We start from the raw sequence: 21,341 nt of genomic DNA, 5'->3' as shown, positions 1-21,341 counted from the left end.
TCAATGTTACCACTTGGGGGCAGTGGAACAAAATATACATGTATATATTGTGTTGATTTTGACGTTTGAGTCTAATTTCTAAAGATATGAGGCATCTGAGAGATTACTACCAAAGTGATGAAGAAACAAGGACAAGGGCCATCAAATCAATTATAAGAAAAAATCACTTTTGCCTTTCTCCTTGAAGATTTACAGGAGTATGTCTAACCCTGTTACCTAAGAGCAACATAGGTACAAAGTATAATAATTGCCCATCCCCTCCCACCACTGCCCCAGGGATTCGTAGGATCCTCCCAAATACTTCTGCTGCCTCAAAGTTCAAGCAGCCCCTCACCATTTTTATTTCTGAGAGTTTCTTTTTTAACCTTAATAATTTATTGGCACTACAAATGTATACCACCTACAAAATCAGCTCAGCCTGTGATCCTCGGTGAACAAATAATAGTTCTTGCTGACCTATGATTATTAATCTAAAATGCCAGTATTTCTTCAAGCACTAGACTATAAGGAAGAAGACTTAGGACAAGAACTGGTGGGAACTGAATTCTGGTTTTTAATAGATTTATAATCCATAGTTTTCTTTACACACACATATACTCTTTCCTGCAGAGATGAGCCATTCAGTGTGGCAGGCTGTGACTTGGCCAGGATTTGTTTGATCTTTGTTTTTCCTGCAGGACCAGTCTTGCCTTTGTGTCCCTGAGGACTGGTCTGTTTAGTTTTGTCTGCCTGGAATCAGAAGGTTTAGTTGGGCCCCATAATTGGTGATGACTGGCATACTGTGTGCAGACTCTTCACGAAGCCCCTTCCAATGGTTGAAAGTTCAAGTATCATAGTGTTTAAGAACTCAAGCTCTCTGAAATGAGACTTAGGTTCCCATCTACCCTGCTCCTTACTAGTTATCTGATTTTGAAGAGGTTACTCAATCTTTTTAAACCTCAGTTTTATCTCTAAAATGGGCATAATAATAGTTTACCCCAGAGGGTTTTGGGGAGGATTCAATGAGATAATGTGAATGAAGGCACTAAGTTTCCCATATAGAAATGTGCTCAATGAATAGTAGCTTTTCTTATTTCTGTGTGAAACTGGATTTAGAGTGAGTAGCAGTAGTTATGGGACCTATCAAAATAAGTAAACATATAGCATTCTAGAAATCCTGTGACTTTTGTGATAGCAAACCATAAAAACAATTTTGGTGGCTGTTTTACTAATTATAGGACATCTACAATTCAATGTGTAACAAAAAAGAACCTAATAAATGATTAAAGTTTGTGAACCTGAGTTTGCATTTTTTTTTGTCCCTGAAGACAACCTAGTTTAGAATTCATGGCTTGTTAAGTGCACCCATGAGGATTAGAAATGGAACCTGTTTGTTCTATGATTTACTGAGCGATATTTTGTGCTACACTTAAGATTGGTAACCAGCCGTCAAGAAACTTACTGTCTATTGTGGAACACTCACTTGAAAGGAAGATAGTAATGTAACACATAAAGATAGGGAGATGTTATGGGAACAGGGGATACGGTACCTGGGTCACTCAGCCTGGTCACAACGCTGGCTGGTGGGAAGGGTAACACCTGACATAGGGGAGTGAGTTAGCCTGAGAAGCAGCCTCCACAAAGGCATGAGGGTCGAAAGACAATCCTGCAGCTGGATTTGAGTCTGAATCTAGGAAAAAAGTCTGGCCTGGAGATAGGAATTTGAAGTCATGACTAAAAATGGCCAGAGTGGACCAAGTCATCCAGGGAGAATGTACAGGTTTACAGACAAATATATAGAAAATAACCACAGCCAATGGGGTTTGGGGATCTTATGAGATTTAATCGATTGGCAGACGAAGAGGCGTCAGTAAGGAGATGAGAAGATGTGCCTGGAAGGACACCAGGAGAGAAAGTGTCAATGCACAGAGATTTTTCCACAGTTTGGATCATGCTGCTTCTCGAGACCCCCTAGTTTGTTTATACTTTGCCATACAGCTAGAAAATAGTCTTTAAAAATTATCACTTTTTTCCACACATAGAAATGCTGACAAGTTGGCTCACGTTACTAATGGAGTTGGAATAGACATTCATTTTTACCGTCTACGTTTTTTAATTTCAAGATATTAGGGGGATACAAATGTTTTTGTTACATGGATAGTTTTTCTAATGCTTAAGTTGGGGCTTTTAGTGTGCCTATCACTCAAACAATGTTCATTGTACCCGATAGGTTGGTTTTTGCTCCTCCCTTCCCCCATGCCCCCTTCTTGATTTCCAATGATCTTTGCATCTCTTTGTACCCCTGTGTGCCCATCAATTAGCTCCCAATTATTAGAGAGTTCATGTGGTGTTTGTTTTTCCATTCCTGAGATATTCCACTTAGGATAATGGTCTCCAGTTCCATCCAAGTTGCTGCAAAAGACATTATTTCATTCCTTTTTATGGCTGAGTGGTATTCCATGGTACATATATATACCACATTTTCTTAATTCACTCATGAATTGATGAGCACTTAGGTTGATTCCATATCTTTGCAATTCTGAAGTGTGCTGCAATAACATTCGAGTGCAGGTAACTTTTTGATAAAATGACTTCTTTTCCTATGGCTAGATACCCAGTAGTGGGATTGCTGGCTGGAATGGTACCCTTTACATTTTTACATTGCACATACGAAAATTCGAGGTATATATAGTGACAGAGAAAACTTTTTTTTTTTTAAAAGAAGAATATTGGTAAAGAACCATTTAAAAATATGTTCTTTATTATCATTCTATTTAGTTAAATATAATTTTTTACATATAAGTTTTAATTTTAAAGAAGTTTTAGAAACAGTGGTAGCTTATTAATTCATGAAGCCAAGGTAGGCATATTAGAATGTTTAAAACATGAGAAATTTGACCCTGACTAGTGAATTTTTTTTAATCAATAAATGTTTAGTTTCCCAAGAGAGGGAAATGGAGAGTAAGAGGAACAACAACAACAAGAAAGAAAAAAAGAAGAAGGTGGTGAGGAAGAAGAAATGAAGCTGGCTTCGGGCAGATATAAAATTATCACTGCAAAGCTTTATTTCGTTTTCCCTACAAGAAGAGAGAGAGACACACACAGACAGCCATCTGTCATGGGCTGCTTTTCCCTTGCTCAGTAGCTAAAGAAATAATGTGACACGCAGGAGAGGGGTTGCCCAGCAGTGGAACTAAACAAGGATATCTCGAAAATGTAAGGCTTTGTTTTTGTTTACAAGGAAAGGGAAGAAAATTTACATGTTGAAAATCAGATTTAATCATATACATACATGAGGGGGAATGGCAGCTTGTTTGGACAGTAATTGGATCCTTGACAATTGTATCCAGCCACGCAATTGAAAAGCCAGCCCCGCTTAACCCCACAGTGTGGAATTGAAGGAGGGATGAGCCCTACATTCAACAAAATTATCTTTCTTTTCAACAAACAAGACAAGCAATCTACTCATGAGGGTTTATTTGATTTCTGTTTTAAAGTACTTCTCAAATGAATTATCTTTTTCATGTCAAAACCTCAAGTGGTCACTACAATTCCAAAATACCCCTTATGCAATTGTGCCTATTAGAGTGCAAGGGTACAGATTAGCTTTGTACTGAGACAACATGAAAGAAGCATGCATTTGGCCTGAAAGAGGTGAAGTTTTAGATTGTGAAGACTAGGAGAAATGCAATGGTCTGTGAAGATGTGTAACTTCTAACCCCCCGAGTTTGACCAAGGGCCAGTTATGGGTCCAGAAAGACAACACTAAATAGACCAGTTCTCAGGAGCACTTGGACAAGACTGAGGAATAAGTCTTTATCAGGTTTGGAAATGGTGACCTGAAGAAAAAATTGTTCTAAAGTCACTGTCTGGAGACCTTCTGAACTCCTCATCCCATAGAGGTCACTTGCAAACAGATTTATCAGACCTATGTCCATCCCTTACCCTACAGACAACATTAAATATTAAGCAAGTTAAAAAGCAGTAGAAGCAGAGTATAGAAGACTAAAAATGATTTCATGAAAGCATATAAATCTGATGAGATAATCAAAAAAGTTCCAAGAGATCTTCCTAGGGAGACAGAAAAAAGTCAACACTGAGTGCTTCAACAAAATACAGGAACTCAATTCATTATGTACTTAGCCCTTAGCCTTGAGCAGGTGGTACCTCAGACAGATAAAATCACAAGGGGTTAAGAAGAACTCTTCAAGAAGTGTAGATAAAAAAACAAACAACAAACAAGTACAAAGAAACATCCCCTGGATTGGACTCCATCCTTAGGCCTGGGCACACACACAAAAAAAAAAAAAGAAGAAGAAAACTAAAGTTAACAATAACGACAACAACAAAAAATCACAAGAGTTCTGAGATGTGCACACTACTACTGAGTTTAGAGTCATGGTCCAAGCAATGAGTGCTTTAGCTGAACCTATATTTTTGTCTATGCCCCTCAGCCAAAGACCACCAGGAACACACGTGTAGTTGAACAAGTTAGCTTTATTGCTCTTTGCAGAAAGGAAAAATACACACCCTGGAAAAGTATGGGGTGTCTCAGTAAGAGGGTGTTAGGATTTATTATGAAATTGGGGTTATGTTGGTTGGTTTCAGGCCTTTGCTCAGGACTGCATGGTGTCAGGAAGTAGGGTGTAAGGAATGCTGTAATGTGTGGGAGGAAGTAAAGCTAAAGCTGTAATTGGTACATATGCTAGTGCTTATTAGCAGGGATGGGGGCTCTTCAGTTATTTTTGTGGTTTGGACAACGCTCACGTTTATGTTTGTGTTCACACACGATTACAGAGTAGCCTTGCTTTTGTTTTGATTTTTCAGTCAGTCAGTGGCCTTGTCTGGTGTCAGTGTTCTGTGAAATTATGTTCAAGAGATCACCGTGGTGTCGCTGTGTCAGGCCAACTCCTAGCAACACCAGGACCTAGCTCATAGTCCAGGCCTGTTGCTGTCATGGGCTGCTTTTCTCTTGTTCGGTAGCTAATGAAATAATATGACGCCCAGAAGAGGGGTTGAGTAATGGACATAGACAGACACCTCAAGACAAATGGGGGCAGTGTCCAAACACCATGCAAGAGGGAGACATTGAAGTTTATTCCTTGAATTTCCCTAGGGTCCATGAGGTTAGGGACCTTATCTGATTTTGCTCATCACTATATTCCAGTAACTCTGTGGAATAAGCAAACTTTATGCTCTGACTCTGATGCCCCCCAGAATACTCAGGTACCACATTCCACCAATTACCCCCTCATTCTCACCTCTCCCTACTGGCTGTTTTGCCCTGTGCAAAATGAACTTGCCAATTAAACAAAACTTCTTCATTCACCCAGTCCATAGTCACCTGCCCTGTCCTCTCTCTCCTTCGTAGCCAAACTATTAACACAAGGCCCTCTTAGAAAACTGAAGCAGGGAGGCAGTTATTTCAGCCTCACTGAAATTCCAGTTCAAGCCTTTGCCAAAAGCTCTTATTTTTACAGATGTAAAACTTTTATCCAGTAATTCATTCATACCTTCTTGAACCGAGGACATGGATGTGTAGAAATTATGTGTAGCTCTGCGGGGCGACAGCTTTGAGCCCCAGGAGTCCTGCAATAAGGTCTGTCCTCCAAGCTATTTCTGGCTGAAGAACAATTTCAGACATTAGACCTGCTCCAGTTTGAGTTAGGAATAAAACACAAGCTGTGCAGTTCTACAAGAGGTGGTGATTGTGGCATCTTCTGTGGTCTTGAAGAATTACTTGAATGCAATAAAAATAATTTAAAAAATAACCTTCCCCAGCTATATGTAAGGAGATATTTTAATAGAGAGCACAAACTAGAATATACAAAATGAGAATTGAAACTAAACAGAACCTTGGATAACATCTGGAACTCTATGCTGATTCTATGCCATGGCAACATATTATTGTGGTCATCCTTAATTCACATTTTATAGTACCTTAAAGCTCAGGAAAGAGTAAAAGGAATTTCAAAATGATTTTAAGGGGCAACTGCTGTGTAATAAAATGACACTTTCATAAAGAAGCAGTACCATGCCTATCTATATATCTGATTGAAGATTTGCATCCGACTTACATTTCACAGCTGTGATCTAACCATTTTTGATACCATGACATAAATCATGACAACAAATGTCTACCCAGAATCATAACTGTTGATTCCCCTTTTCTGAAGCTGCGGCTGATGTATTAAATGTGTCCGACTTTACCATTAATTTTCAGAAAATAAAACTAGCAATTTTAGGAAATGACTTTATGATAAATTGTCAATAGCTTCCTTTCATTAACACGAACCAGAAATCTCTCCCAGAAAGAATATAAATTTCAAGAAAAAGCATTAAAAATATTGCAGTCCAAATACTGAAAAGTAACTGTTTATGCTGAGACTGTTAATTACAATATTGATCCAAGGATGAGGTAATTGTGTTCAATCCTTGCATCTAGATGATCAAAGATTCAATTCACCTGCTGAACTATACACTAAAAACCAAACTCAAAATGATCTATTTAGTGTCTTAGCAGGATTTGTTTTAATCTTAGAGCAAATAAATAACTTACAAGCAAAGCCAGATACACAAAAGATCTCAGAATAAAAACCTTAAAAATTCACCAAAGAAATAAACTGTGAGAAAATAAAAGCCTTGTATTACTGCACCACATTTTAGGATATCACCAATTTTTGATGGTATGAGATTCTCATGAAAGGCATTTAATATACAGTGAAAAGCTGTGCTTAGCCTAAACACAATGCATACATTGTGTGTGTGTGTGTATAAAATACACATTTTGGGCTACTAGATAAATCATGAGTCCTTTTTAAGTTTTAATACTCTCAAATGTAAAATTGGGAAAATTTCTGTGAAAAGTCATCGCCCCAGGTTACTGGGTGGATGAGTTAGTTATTAAAGTACTTTGTAAAGAAAATGATATCTTCTGTAGGAGCTAGATTAAAAAAAAAATCAATGCAAATAGTGTTAGGCATTAGTATTTTAATATAAAAGCATATAAAACCCACCTATTAAAAAAAAAGTTAACCTTTTCTGATTAATAGTTTGGAAATGGCTTAAAATGGCCTTGTCATTCAACTAGTATCAGTTCACTAAGCTCTGTAAGAAATAAGTAATCACTGAGGATAAGACTACCTTCTAAGGAAAAAAAGCTGAGTCATACTATTTGTAACATCTCTCAATTTCTCTAAAGCCAATATAATAATCTTAAAGGAAAAGATTATTCCTTTTTTATCCCTTAAAATTAAAACTTAGTTTTTGCCAAGTTTTCAGTAAGATTCTCATTCTGTACCAGAAATAATTCCTTAAAACCTAAGTTTTAAATACTTGCTTTTTTTCTGCTCATAAAACAGGTATCATGTTTACACATTATCAGTAACACAGAGTATCTTGGTGTAGAACATTTATTTATTTTTTCCATGAAACACTCAAAGTTCAGGTCAGTGGGAAATAACTTTAATCAAAGAATTGTACATTTTCTTCCCACATATCCTGCTTTGTATTAATAGGAAATGACATTGTGATCCATTTCACTACAAGTAAAATATTACAAAATATTTACAGGAAAATATTAAAAATAAACACAAAAGGCAAGATGAAATAAACTGGTTTTTTCAGAAATCTCTACTCCAGTGCCCACAGCACACAAGAGAGTCAAAACAAGTAAGGAACTCAGATCCCCCTGATTACAAATTTCGAAAGAACTGGAGAAGGAGAAGAATTGGGATGAAATGGTGGTGTGAAAGGGAATGGATGTTAGCAGCACTGCTTTAATAACCAATCTATTCTGAATGAAATACTCTCTTAATGCAGTAAATTCTGAACAAGGCTAAACTTTCGGATATTCCTTCAACTGAAATTAGAAAATACCCTGACAGTGGAAGCAGCTCTTTCATCTAAGTTTAATAAAAGCATCTTTCTTCATGGGCTACTGTTGTAACAGAAGCCTGTTCTGGCATCAAAAGCTGTCACAGTAGCCCTTCCATCTCTTTCATGAAAGCTTCATACACATCATCCTTAGTTTGTACTGAGACAGGAACAGAAGGACCAGATTTGGGGGCTGCTTTGGCAAGAGGCACAGCAGAATCATCCTCTGACTTTCTTTGGGGAGCAGCGGTAGCCCCTTTATTCTCCCGACGTACTCTCAGTGCAGTGGGCACAAATCGAGTAATCTCTGCCTTGGGATTAGTGATCTGTGGCTTGGCACTGATGGTTGCTGTGGCTTTCTTCTCAATGGTGGCTGCACTTGTATCATCCGCCTTGGGTCGCTGAATCAAGTTGGGCGGGGCACTTAAAACCCCAGGGTTTGGCAAGGGAGCTGGTGGGAAAAGCCCAGGGGGGGCAGGTCCAAGTGGAGGCACCAAAGGTGGGCGCATCATGCCAGGACGGGGTGGAGGGATACCTAAATGATGATGAAAACAGGCAGAATGAACACCACAAGAACTAATAAAATTTAACTAGTATTAAAGTTGTTTAAATACAGGTTGACAATTTTTAAAAAATGGATAACAATATACAGAAAATAAGTTGAACTCATGCTGTTGGCTATTTGAAACTTGGAAATATATTCTGGTAGTAAGGAATATAAAACACTATTCGCTTTCAGCCTGTATTCCTGTACTTACAGGAATATGGGATTTTCTTCTCTAAATAATGTCCTACTTTATAAAGTAAAATTGACAACACCCACCAGTTTCAAATACTATTTCAACTTTGATAGTCTAAGATTCTAGTCCAGCTGTATGGTGCAGATATTATTAAGGTCAAGGTCAGGAGGTTGATCTCCATGTATTATCTACTTATTTCCATACCAGCTCCTCTGCAAGAAAAAGTAACTCAGTGGGTAGGAAATAAGAGTTTAACCTTGGTCATTAAATGCACACGGAATGAAAGAATGTAATTAATCACAATCTGTCATCATTGCTAGAAAAGAATTCACGTCCTATTGATAGTTGAGACATACAATCTTCATATGCCAAGAACTGCAGATTTGAAATTCTTCAAATGCCACTTTTAAATTAAATTTAAAGCGCTACACGTCATCAAATCCAAGAGGCTAATGATTATATAGACGCATAATTATTCCATTTACCACTAAGACAGGAAAGAAAAAGCCCAAGCAGACCTTCGTATCAAACTGGGACATTCAATATAGTAAACCAGAAATATATCTGCCACACTAAACAAGCCCACAGAAAATCTGCATGTCTAACCTTGATGCTGGGTAGAGGGAGGAGGAAAAAAAATCTCCCCTGCGATTTTAAACTTTAGGTTGGTACTCACACAGATGCATGGAACATTTTCATAATTACAACTGAAACAAAAAATCTCAAATAGAGAATTTAATCAAATGGGTTCTCTGGCTAAGAGAAGTACTTCAAGTGACAGGCAGAATCAAATGCAAATACCACCTGGAAAAACTACTTTAATCCAAGCCAACAGAAATTAAAAACCACCACCAATTGTAAGATACCTCTGGATTTCAGAATATTAAAATCTGACAATGTCTTACATCAAATGAAACACGCAGTAGGCTTAAGTTTTTGTTACAGAAATTGAAAGCTTCACCTGGAGGTGCAGGGGGAGGTAGCCTTGGTGGAGGTCCCCGAGGAGGAGGGCCAGGAGGCAGACCTGGAGGTGGACCTGGTGGAGGGCCAGGGGGTCGGCCTGGTGGTGGTCCCGGAGGTAAAAGTCGGGGTAAAGGCCCTCGGAGTCCTGGCATTCCAGGTGGTCTCAGGAATGGAGGAGCTCCTGAAAAGAGAAAAATGATAGATTAATGTCAAACAAATAAAACATTAAGCAATAATTATGGTATAAAGGGAACTCAAATATGGTTTGACTTACTACTTTGACCTGTAATCAGAATTAACTTCAAAAGCTTAATGAAACATGCATAGAAATAGAAGTCACTCAACAAATACTTGAGCACCAGAAAAACGGTATTGGATTTGTTATGGATCATTTATTTTTATTCCCAGCACCAACAGAAAGCATGCTTAATCACAGCTCTGAGAGGCTAGAAATATACAAAGGTAATTAAGAATTCATAAATGGTTCCAGTATAAGCTGAAAATGGAATATAAAGCCTAATGCTTTAAGGACCCCCTGAAACTCATTAAGATATAGATAAGGACCCCTGAGAATGATGTAAGATAGTTAATTTCACTTTGCACTAATCAGAAAAGTATTAGCTCAACTGAAGAAAACTTAATTGGCTGACTGTAGGATGAAGGATTAAAATGATAAATAGCTGAAAAGTTCTTTATGATGTTTCAAATTATAAATAAACCTTTTATACTTTCAAGCTGAATACTTGATAAATAGACTGATCAGCTTTCTCTCTATAAAAGAACTGTAACTAAAAAAACTATATATATATATATATATATATATATATACACACATAAAATATAAATTTTTTCAGGTCAACAGGATAATTTTAATTAAAAAAACTATGAAGATTATGCTGACAGTCAATAATCCCTAACCTAAGAACACAAGATAGTATTAATTGTGCCCTAGTCCCATCAGCTACCAATTTAGAACTGGGCCAACCTGTCACATTAAAAACTAACACTAAAGAAAGTATCAGGTATATGTGCAAGTTTCTGCCTGCTATAACCAGAAATAAGAACCCTAAAAAAGGGAAAAAAAACCTGGAGAAAAACAGGTAGCTGTTAGAAGAACTGTAAGTTGCAAACAATGCCTTAAGGAATCAACAAGTTTCACTTATTCTTTGAGAATCCTTGATATCTTAGAGAATTCCACTATGAAGACACAAGAAAAATCAATACTAATGACATTTTTTGGAATGACTTCACTCTAACCTCATTTAAACTTTATTTATTCACGTCATGTAAATGCTTACCTGGAGGTGGTCCAGGAGGAAGGCCTGTAGGTGGTCCAGGAGGCCGTAAAGGTGGAGCAGGTGGTGGTCCAAGAGGAGGTGGTCCTGGCATGGGAGGTGCTTGTATCTGAGAAGGAGGAACAGACTGTGGGGGAGCCTGCTGCTGTGAAGAAGCAGATGTGCCATCAGAATGAGCTTCCTCTTTATGCTGTTTTTGTGATTGCTTTTCTGCTTCAGAGTCATCAGAATCATCTTCATCATCATCCTCTGAAAATTCCTCTACTTCCCGTCCCTCCTCAGGGATTTCTTGACCTGCAATGAATTTTAAACCAGGTGAATGGAGTTGATTCAGTTTTTTTACAGCTTGAAGAACAGAAACGACTTAAGACACATGCTCAATATATGTATCTTAACAACCAAGTAGTCTTCTTCAACAAAATACTTAGATGTGGGAGAATAAAACAGTATTCTCCTCATCTATGCTAGTGCAGCACAGTGGAATGGACCAGGCTTTAGAATAAGAAAGACCAGGATCTAAATGACAGCTCAACCATTTACTAGCTATGTAACTTTGGGCAGCCTACATAATGGCTCCAAACCTTAAGTTTTGTAAAACAAAGGCTTATTACTTACTTCAGGGTTGCTGAGATACTAAATGGAAAAAGGTACGTAAAGCAACTGGCATAAGAGAATACCAAGAGGTGATTCAGTATTTTTCCCTGCCTTACCTGCCATACGAAGCATCATTGCTTGAAGAGGAGTCAGCTCCTTCATGTTCTTCTTTTTCTTCCTTGATTTTGCAGGCATATCTGCAAATCGTACACTTAGACCTAAGTGAGAGGAAGGGAGTGGGGCAGATTGGGATCAACAAAATTCAGTAAATGTTTCTTACATAACACACACTATAAAGTACCCAGAAGTGCAGGAAGAGATAGCCATGTTAATGATAGCAAATGGAGTGCCAACTAGCGGTAAGCATATGCTATGCAATTTAAGATTTATAAATTTAAAACATTTAATACTATTAGCTAGAATACTATCAGTGTTTTTATGCCAATAAAATTGAACACAGATAAAAACAATTGCCTAGAAAGAGCTGCCAAAAACTTTCAAAACTTTAAGATATAAAGATGAATATAGCTATTATTCCCCCTTTCAAAAGCTCACAATTGCTTTCATAGATTCACTAATAAATTAGGACCTTTAGCTTGTGTGCTCTTTATTGATCAATACCAAGCAACTTTCATCTGCACATACCTGACTTTTTTTCTTCATTGTTGTCTCTTTCATTATCATCACGGTGTACAAATTCATCCCCCTCACTTTCTCCTTCTGATCTGTCAGTGTCACTGTCATCAGTACTGTCATCATGTTTATCTTGATCCATGTCCTCAGGATAGCCGTCATCTTCACTGGTGCTGGAAATATCATCATCATGACCCCGCTGAGCTGGAAATGGAAAGGGATCATGGAACAAGTGATATGATCGGATCCTCCACTACATAGTACCCAGAAACACAGAAAATTTTGCTATTTAACTCAAAATATAACAACTTAATTGGTTAAAAAAATCCCATATACAGCTTTTTATAGTCTGACAATACTTTCATATGGCAATAATGTGTATATATACGCATACTCACGGTGAACGTATTCAATGACACTCCAGTCTGATGACCAAAAAGTTGAAAGAGAAACCGGTATGCAAGTCTTAAGGGATTGGTAGTAAGACAGTGACATCTCTAAGAAAAACCTAATTTAAAACACAATAAACATTTCTACACTTCCCTTATTCATGATGATTTTACTTGAGTAGATCCTATGATTTATCTATCTGTATGTACATTAGTATGTATATAGTACCCTCATTTATTTCCTAAGTTCTGAGGATGGTAAACAATATGTTAAATAGGGCAAACATAAAAAATGATAGTGAAAAGGTTGTAAGAGCAAAAGGAATAGTCACTCCTTACCAAGTTCAGGACTATATAACATGTCTTCATCTCGCCTACGAGAAGGAAGATCTAGGGCAAAGCCCACTTTACGGCCATACATCTGTAAAACTTGAGGAGGTGGTGGACCAGGGGGAGGGCCAGGAGGTTTTCTGCCTGGGGGCAAACGTGGAACACCATGTCCAAGAAGAGGAAGGATAGAAACTGCCCGAGTTGGAGGTCTGTAAAAAAATATTTCATGGTGATCACTTAACAATAATGAGATATTTAATTCCTCTTCTAAACAACTTTCAAGGGATTTGTTATTTCATATTTAATTAAATGTCACACTGCTTACATCCACATTGTCTTTTATTTCCCACTGTATTCATTTTGGCACTGAATAGTCAGAATGTGCTTTTAATAAATGCTCTCTGATGATGACACTGCTTCCTTACCCATAGGCTGAGGTTTTCTTAAGGATGGAGGGTGGCTGGGCACCAGGAAGTGGAATGTCCTGGATCAAAATGTTGGAAGGAGCATGTGGCATATCTGGCAAAGGAATACTCTCCACTTCCACATGCTGAGCGTTCTGAAACAGAGAGAACCTTTCAGTAGTACGATAAAAAAGTAATCTACCTACTCAAAACTAAAATTGACATGCCAGCTGTTTCATAACTTGGATTTCCTTTCCAACTAACATAAATATCACAAAAAAAAAACTAGGCTAGAATGCCTCAATACTTCCAAAGACTATTAAAGAACTGAAAGAAATCTGTCTTTATAAAAACCAAAATGCAACCATTTCCCTCCATTATTATCAGCTGATTCTTTTTGGATATAATTTGAAATAGCTGCTGTTTACAGAAATCCTACTGTTAAAAGTATCTAGCACCAAAATTACCCTATTTAATATTCTGGGTGATAGAAGAATGCTACATATCAATTAAAAAATAGTATATAAGTATCTGGCACCAAAGCTACCCTATTTAATATTCTGGGTGACAGAAGAATAATACATACCAATTAACAAATAGTATATATCCAGTGGTAGAGCTTGGGCTCTACAATTAGCCTGCCTGTGTTGAATTTTATTGTATTAGCTAATAGGATACTAAGTGAGTTACTTTAAGTGTCCTTACCTATAAAATGGAACCCATACTACCTACTTTATAAAAATTACACCATTTGATTTTTTTCTACTTTTATTTTGAGGTAATATTTACAATGAAATGTACAAATTCAATGAGTTCTGACAAATGCATATGCCTCACACTCCTTCCCAATCAATCCCTAATACCATCCCAAGGTAACCACTGCTACAATTTTCTTCCCTGCGCACATTAGTTTTGCCGGTTATAGAGCTTTATAAAAATGGAATTATAACTATGAAAGCTTAGCGTGTTTTCAAGATTTATCCATGTTTTTTTCTTTCTTTTTTTTATTCCATGTTGTTTTGAGGATTAGTAGATAATTCGTTTTTATTGCTGAGTAGTAGTATCACTGAGTGGTATCTAGTGTAGAAATACACTACACTCTGATTACCCATTATCCTATTAATGGGCGCCTGGGCTGTTTCCAGTTTTTGGCTATTACTACTGGGTTGGTAGATGATTAATTTCCCCTGTGTAATCACAGAGGCTAGCTGGCTCGTGGGGTAAGTATATGTTTAGTTTTACAAGAAATTGCCATGAGTAAGAGGTTCAATGTGATCAATTCTCCCATGAACTTTTAAGAGCAAATATAAGTACAGGGTTGGATAGCCCTAATTTGCAAATCTGAAATGCTCCAAAATCCGAAACTTTGAGCACCAAAATGATGCCACAAATGGAAAAACTCCACGTCATAGATTGCAGTCAAAATTTTGTTTCATGCAAAAAATTATTTATTGTATAAAATTACCATCAGGCTATTCGTATATGAAACATAAATAAATTTCATGTTTAGACTTGGGTTCCATCCCCAAGATATCTCATTAGGTGTAAGCAAATATTCCAAAATGTGAAAAAAATCACAAATCCAAAACACTTCTGGTGCTAAGCATTTCATATAAGGGATACTCAATCTGTACAACACTTTAGTTTCTCCAAAGAAACTTGATTACCTTGACAGCATCAAAATACTGGCTAAGTTGAGCCCTCTTCTGTTCATATTCTACTTCTAGCTTTCTCAGTTCTTTGTAAATATCAGGATTCTCTTTTTCATACAGTCGTAGAATACGTTCAAAGGTTTCACGCAGCTTTTTACGCTTGTCTTTCAGTACTTTCTCATTTAACTGTGGCTGTTGCACTGGGTTAAATTCTGAGAGAAAAAGCAGATTATAGAATTAAATACAAAAGGTCACTTGATTTAGGTATCAATAGGCTACAAAATTCAACAAAAACCTCCTTATATACTAAAACTTTTTTAAAGGGATCCAGACACCAGCATACTCTTTTTAATTTTGTTCAAAGAACTTATTTATTTATTAAAGATTTATTAAGTTTATTAAAATTCTACCTTTTTCAGATGGCCATTCATTTTACTTTCTTTTCTCAAAAATATCACCTACTTGACTTTTATCTTCATTATAATAAAAATCAATTTTCACTTCTCTACGGTGAAAACCTAGCATATGGAAGTTTCCCTCAGAGAGACCTGCATTTATATACAATACTAGTTCTGTCATTTAATTCTGAAATCTTGGGCATTTTACTTGAATTCCCTGGTCTTTAGCTTCCTCATCTGGAAAATGGGGACATCAACTATTTTATAACAAAGCTCTGGTGATAAAATGGGATTACATATAAAATATCTAGTGGTGTTTGGCTTACCACTTAACTATTATTTTTATGACAGATCCATGTTCCTTGTCTGGCTACCACATAACCCTTCTTCTCCCCAATTGATCAGATGGAGCTTAATTTGAGGTCTTCTGTTCCATGAGGAATTAGCATAAGACCACCAGGCCTGCTTGGTCAATCTAATCCCCCCATCTTCCTTTTGAGTGACTGACTCAGAGATCAACTGGCTCATCTTAATTGGGACCAGATCCTTCTCTGAGATCTTAAACATAGATGTGGGAGAGAGAAGCTCTCAGATTTTTTTTTCTTACAGATGTTAAGCAGGGATAAAACAAATCTAGAGCTGCCCGTGGCCTTGTCTCCCAATTACCACTAATTCCACATGCATGTTCCACATTCTATTCCAAGAAGAAGTTTGTCAGCAGTATGCTAAATGTGGCCAAAAGAGAGGAGACTAGACAGATGGACAATATTGATGATGATATCTGGGTTTTCAAGGCTGGCTTCCCTTGGGGATTTCTCAATTGGGAACCAATGCTTCTTTCTGGTTTAACTAGCTTGTACTGAATTTCATAAACTGTAACCAGAATCCTGATGAAGTGTTGCTTTCTCCCCTTTCCTTCAAGAGTAACAACTTTATCTTTTTCTTTAAATCCTATTAACTATCAAACCTTGGTAATTTATTCAAATCTGAAGGTATACTGCTACACCACACTAATTCCTAGTGTGATTAATAAAAGCGTTGAATGCTTGAGTTTTAATCCCAGTTTTGCCATCACATAGCAGCAACCTTAAGAAAAGTACAGAATCTCTCTGTGCCTGAGTTTACTCACCTGTAAAACAGGGAGAGTGCACCTACCCTACAAAGTTGTTGTGAGGATTAAATGATAATATGTGGAAAAAAACTGGTGCATAGCAAGTTAAATGTTTAATAAACCTCAGTTATTACTATTAATCTCCTTTAAAAAAAATAACAATTTTGGGTCATTTAAAAAGGATTCTCTGATACCCTAAGGAAAGTAATTGTCCCTGCTGATATTTAGATGGGAGGCAATAAATGGAATCAGTTACAGCTGAAGTAGGAAAGATTTGGGATCCTGTAGCCTGACCCAGAACTCTTGTCCAGGTTAGCTGCACAAGCTCTTCCACATTATTTCAGAAATCTTGTAATACCATAATGCCACATGACTCGGTGTTTTTGAATCCCATTTAATGCACCATTGAGGAATATCACTGTACTTACTACTCTGTTTGGGGAAAACTACTGAATTTGCAAAGATCACTTTAAAATACAAAAAAAAAAAAAAAACGTAGCAAAGGGTAGATAACAGAACTGGCAAAAACTTGACAGGAGAAAAGAATATGGGATTTAACTAGACTATTTTTTTTTTGCATATTTGAAAACTTCTATAAAAAAAGACAAAATACTCTATATGTTCTAATATTAAGAGAAAGGGTATTTGTGGGTTAGGATAAAAATTCCATTGGCAGCATCGATAATTCTCAAACATTTGGATGCAAAGAAAGATAACATGCAACTATTTCACTGATTGCACTTATAATGGAGCAACACTGAAAATGCATATGAAGAAACTGAAGAAAATTATTCCATGAAATGTGAAAAAGGTAGGCAAATCCTAGTATGATATTTTATATAATTTGATTTTAAGTATTTGATGTTTTCTTCTATATCCTTACTAAATGGTCAAATAACTTTTTGGATCTCCTGACTGGAAAAATAGAAAATTGCCTTATAGTCATGGTGCCTAACATATAGATTTACATGGTAGCTGCCAACATTAAAAAACAAATCAAGACAAACAAAAAACCCAATATGACTTCATAAACCACTTTTCAGTCTTACCTAGAAAATCAAGCTGGCCAAACTGGGCTTTTGGTATATCATAACTAGCTGAAGCCAAATAATGACTTCCCTCTTATTCCAGTATATGGGATCTCTAATTTGCAATAACCTGCCACCACTCGATTTTTGTCTCCCTGACACTAAAACTAAATCCAAATGTCAAATGCCATCATGCCGTTCTGTTTTTCTTAGGCCTATGTCACTTCACTCATTACCTGCCTGCCTCTGTGTATATCAGACTGTTTTATCTACCTTTACATAAATTCTTACCCATTTCATCCAATTTCTCCATGTCCCGGATAATCTGTTTGGGATCCTTCATCTTCAAAACTGCAGCTCGTACCATCATGCGCTGTTTTTTGTTCTTGGAAAAATAAGAGCAGAATGTCAAGAAGCTGGCCACTCATGAGTTTTTATTTTAATCTGCTTTAAGAATCTATTTAAGCTGAATTTTGAACTTCTCTCTGGTTTCTGATAACTTGTATCAACCACCAGAAACAAAGATATGTAATTTCTTATTCTCAAAAATGTTTAGACTTTAGTAAATAAAATAAAGACATGTTAATTATTAGATGTGCTTTCTTAGGGAAGTATTTCTTTTAACCCTGTGAGATCTTTAGCAGTTAAACAAAAAACACTGTAAGTTTCTTAAAAAAAAAAAAAAAACCACAAGGGTTGCAGCTAAATTCTAAAATTATATATTAGAATAAAGTATTGCAGGATTTAATGCTAAACAAACAAAACAATTGAAAATTATTAAATATCTAAGTTCTCAATGTGTTAAAGCATCATCCATCCTATAAAGTAAATCCTTTCTTATTCTGAAGTATTTTGCCACAAACTTAATAGCTAACTAAACAGGAAAATGAATATACAAAGCTATTAATAACTAGTGTCATACTTATTTCCAGTCTTTAATTCATTAGCTTTTAAAGCAGTTATGTTTTAACAAACAGCAAAAAAAAAAAAAAAAAAAAAAGTTTAAAAGTATATTTTCATTCACTGGGAAAGGCAGTCAAATAAACAATGCCATTATAACCTGTTATAAACCTACTTACAAAGTTACTTTGGCTTAGTTTCTAAGTATGGTAATTTTTGGCTTAGAAAATTTTACAGTTTTTATAAGAAGCATAAAGCATCTTTTCTGGAAAATAACTGGAAATGTTATTTTGAAACCCATGAATCCCAAATCACGAGACGTGCCCAAGACCACTCAAAGTTACAAAGGATGCTTCTGAAATCATACCTTCTTTAATTCTCTTTTCCGGGCTTCCTTTCCTTAAAAGGGAGAGAAGGAGAGACAATAAAACTTCCAAATCTTGAATATTAGCATTTTCTCCAACTTAATATAGATAATATTTAGCAGCATCCTTGGCCTCTCTACCCACTAGATGTTAATTGCATCCTCTAATCAAGACAACCAAAAATGTCAAAACATTTTTATGTTTCTTCAAAAATAACTATGAATCGGAAGGAAAAAGATAACATAAAATACTAAACAAGAGCTTACAAAACTAATTTGTTCAAAATTCCAGACACAAAAGAAAGCTTTAAGCCAATTCCACTTTTCAAGTCAATCAAACTTAAAAAATAAGAGTACTAATTTCTTTCCATGTTTAAAGTTTAATCATGTGCCCACAAGAACACTGGATAACTTTATATAATTTACTCTTCCTATCATTGCTGATCTTATAATTAAGCACAATGAAACAGATTCCCTACTATTTGCAATTTTTAATATTCCTCTACTTCATCATTCCACACTAATGGACACTTACGAGCTTGGTCTGTAGGGTTCATGAATTTTCCACTCTTGGTGGATGATGTAGATCTCCGTCCCATGTTGACAATCTGTGTGGTTTACTTGTTCATTAAGAGAGAAAAAAAAAAACCTGGGAAGATGAAGAAATAGCTTAAATCTCTTATATTTACAACACTTCTTCCTTTTTAGAGTCTCTACCAATCTTCTGAAAAGAAACATTCCATTAATTCTTGATTTTGTGAGACCTTTGTTCTTTCCTTACGTGTTTTTTTTTTTCTTTTTTTTCTGAGATAGGGTCTCACTATGTTGCTCAGGTTGGTCTCAAGCCATCCTCCCACCTTGGCCTCCCAAGTAGCTGAGATTACAGGTGTGCACCACTGTGCCTGGCTTCTTTCCTTAGTTTTGATGTTAGTATTCAAGAAAGAGGGCCTGAACTTTCTTGACCATAAACAATTAGATCTCTATTATTCTTTAGAAACATAACAGGTATGAAGAACACTTTAAATATCACCGAATCATCAATTTAATTTTTTTCTTATAGGATCACAGCACTGACTCTGTTAACTGAAAAAATCAACTAAAAAATGCTTTTTAACAGTAGGGCACAAACCATAAACAGGACAAGCCATTAGTCCTTTTTCTACATCCTCACTTTCTTTACATGCAGAGTAAAAGATGAATAAAAAGGGAATGGAGGTAACCCATATGGGCTCAGAGACAAGTAGCCCACCTTTGCCTCTCTCCGTGGTTTTACTTGGCATGTATGCTGTACATTCCCAACACCTCTGAGACAGTAAAAACTCATTAATTTAACCATATTTTATTCCAATTCAGACGTAATTCCTGAATCTCAAGGGCTCAAAACATAACTAAAAATGCCAACATGCAAAATTAGAAACATACTGAGAAGTCCCCCAAACTTTTAAGATTAAGATATATATTTTTCTTACTAGTACTTAACTCCTGATGTGTACTTTTCGAGGTAACTAAAAGGAATAATTGTGTTTGAGGGAAAATATTTTGCAACCTAAAACTTTTATTAACATAATACATTATTACATGACGTCTTCCTGTTACTCCAAAGGTAGGAGATTTAACTTTTTGAATTTTTCCAATAATAAAGGTTGACAAATTTGTTTTGTTTTGAAAATAGACACTTTTTAAAAGGTGGGAAGGGAAGATTATAAAGCAAATCTATTGGTAGACCATACAATTTTCTTCTCCCTTTTAAGAAGATTTTGTCAGACAAGTTTATTAATGTGTCTTTCACCAAGTGTTCAGCTGGCCGGATTTGTACTATATGTTCCAGGGTTGTTCCACGGGCTGTTACTGTATTTTACCCTGTCAAGTGCTTCCTTCTCAGAAAAACGGGGGCTTGGGGAGAAGGGAGTAGGGGGTAAAGAAGGGTGGGAACAAGCCAAATCAGTACAAATACAAGCTCTCGTATCTGTGATTGCCTGTGTCTTTTGTGCTTTCCTGTCCCAATTTTCCTCAGGCTCGTATTTTGACCCTTCTCTCACAACGGAAACACAGAACAGACACGAATTACAGAGAATTTTACAGAAGACACTGGAGCCCTAAGTCTACACAAACTACTTCTTTGTCTAAAAGCAGAGGCGGGCGGAAAATGAAGCCAAAAAACCGTTGGGAAACTCTAAATAGCCAAAGCAGCTTCAATGGGACAGGGTCCAGGTACACGAAAAGAGGCAACGGCAGCAACTGCCGAAACCATAACGGCGGTTGACCCTGACTCGAGGTGCCAGACCCCAAACCCCAGGCTGCCACCCAGCGTGCACAGGAGGCGGTCCCAACCGACCGGGCGAAGTCAGTCGCGTACCCACTGGAAGCCGCGCCGCCCCAGGCTCAGAGATACCCCCGCCCGCGATCCCGGAGACCTCAACCGGGGAGAGGAAGAGCGCGGCAAAGAGGCCTGGTGTCGTCCCCAAGGCAACCGCGCAGGCCCCGGGAAGGGACGAGAGAGATGAAGAAGCGGAGTAAAGCAATTCCGTACACTCACACTTCTGCTGGGCTCCCAGAGCTGTGAGAAGCAAGGAGGAGACGACTCCCAGCCTTTTTTACTCTGTAGGGCCTTCAAGTCAGCCTCTCGGTCAACCAACCAGCCACCGCCATCTTGAAACCTCGCGCCCCTCCGCAAGCCCAACGTCAC

General features: G+C 37.0%; 2 protein-coding genes across 2 annotated transcripts in view; one reads left to right on the top strand and one right to left on the bottom strand.

Moving 5' to 3' along the window:
* The window catches only part of C6H12orf60 (chromosome 6 C12orf60 homolog), a 43,511-nt gene that overhangs the window by 7,266 nt on the left and 14,904 nt on the right, over positions 1-21,341 (top strand). The gene's annotated exons all lie outside the window — the stretch shown is intronic.
* WBP11 (WW domain binding protein 11) lies at positions 7,376-21,337 on the bottom strand. The gene is made up of 12 exons (XM_045554275.1): positions 21,190-21,337; positions 19,191-19,303; positions 18,659-18,690; positions 17,683-17,776; positions 14,870-15,066; positions 13,224-13,357; positions 12,808-13,007; positions 12,092-12,283; positions 11,563-11,664; positions 10,856-11,146; positions 9,556-9,738; positions 7,376-8,389 (listed from the first exon to the last, which is right to left on the bottom strand). Exons 2-12 carry the CDS (start codon positions 19,252-19,254, stop codon positions 7,956-7,958), a joined length of 1,923 nt encoding a protein of 640 aa, XP_045410231.1. The 5' UTR covers positions 19,255-19,303; positions 21,190-21,337; the 3' UTR covers positions 7,376-7,955.

The sequence above is a fragment of the Lemur catta genome, chromosome 6 (genome assembly GCF_020740605.2).
Source record: "Lemur catta isolate mLemCat1 chromosome 6, mLemCat1.pri, whole genome shotgun sequence".
In the NCBI taxonomy this organism is placed as follows: domain Eukaryota; kingdom Metazoa; phylum Chordata; class Mammalia; order Primates; family Lemuridae; genus Lemur; species Lemur catta.
This window is presented reverse-complemented; position numbering and strand designations above follow the sequence as displayed.

Bases quoted from the DNA above. Each gene is read 5' to 3' on its own strand.
- WBP11 (XM_045554275.1), bottom strand. From the start codon at position 19,254: ATGGGACGGAGATCTACATCATCCACCAAGAGTGGAAAATTCATGAAC. The intron at 18,691-19,190 runs GTAAGTGTCCAT...CTCCCTTTTAAG, and splicing joins GAACCCTACAGACCAAGCTC to GAAAGGAAGCCCGGAAAAGA. The intron at 11,147-11,562 runs GTAAGGCAGGGA...AATTCATTGCAG, and splicing joins AATGATGCTTCGTATGGCAG to GTCAAGAAATCCCTGAGGAG.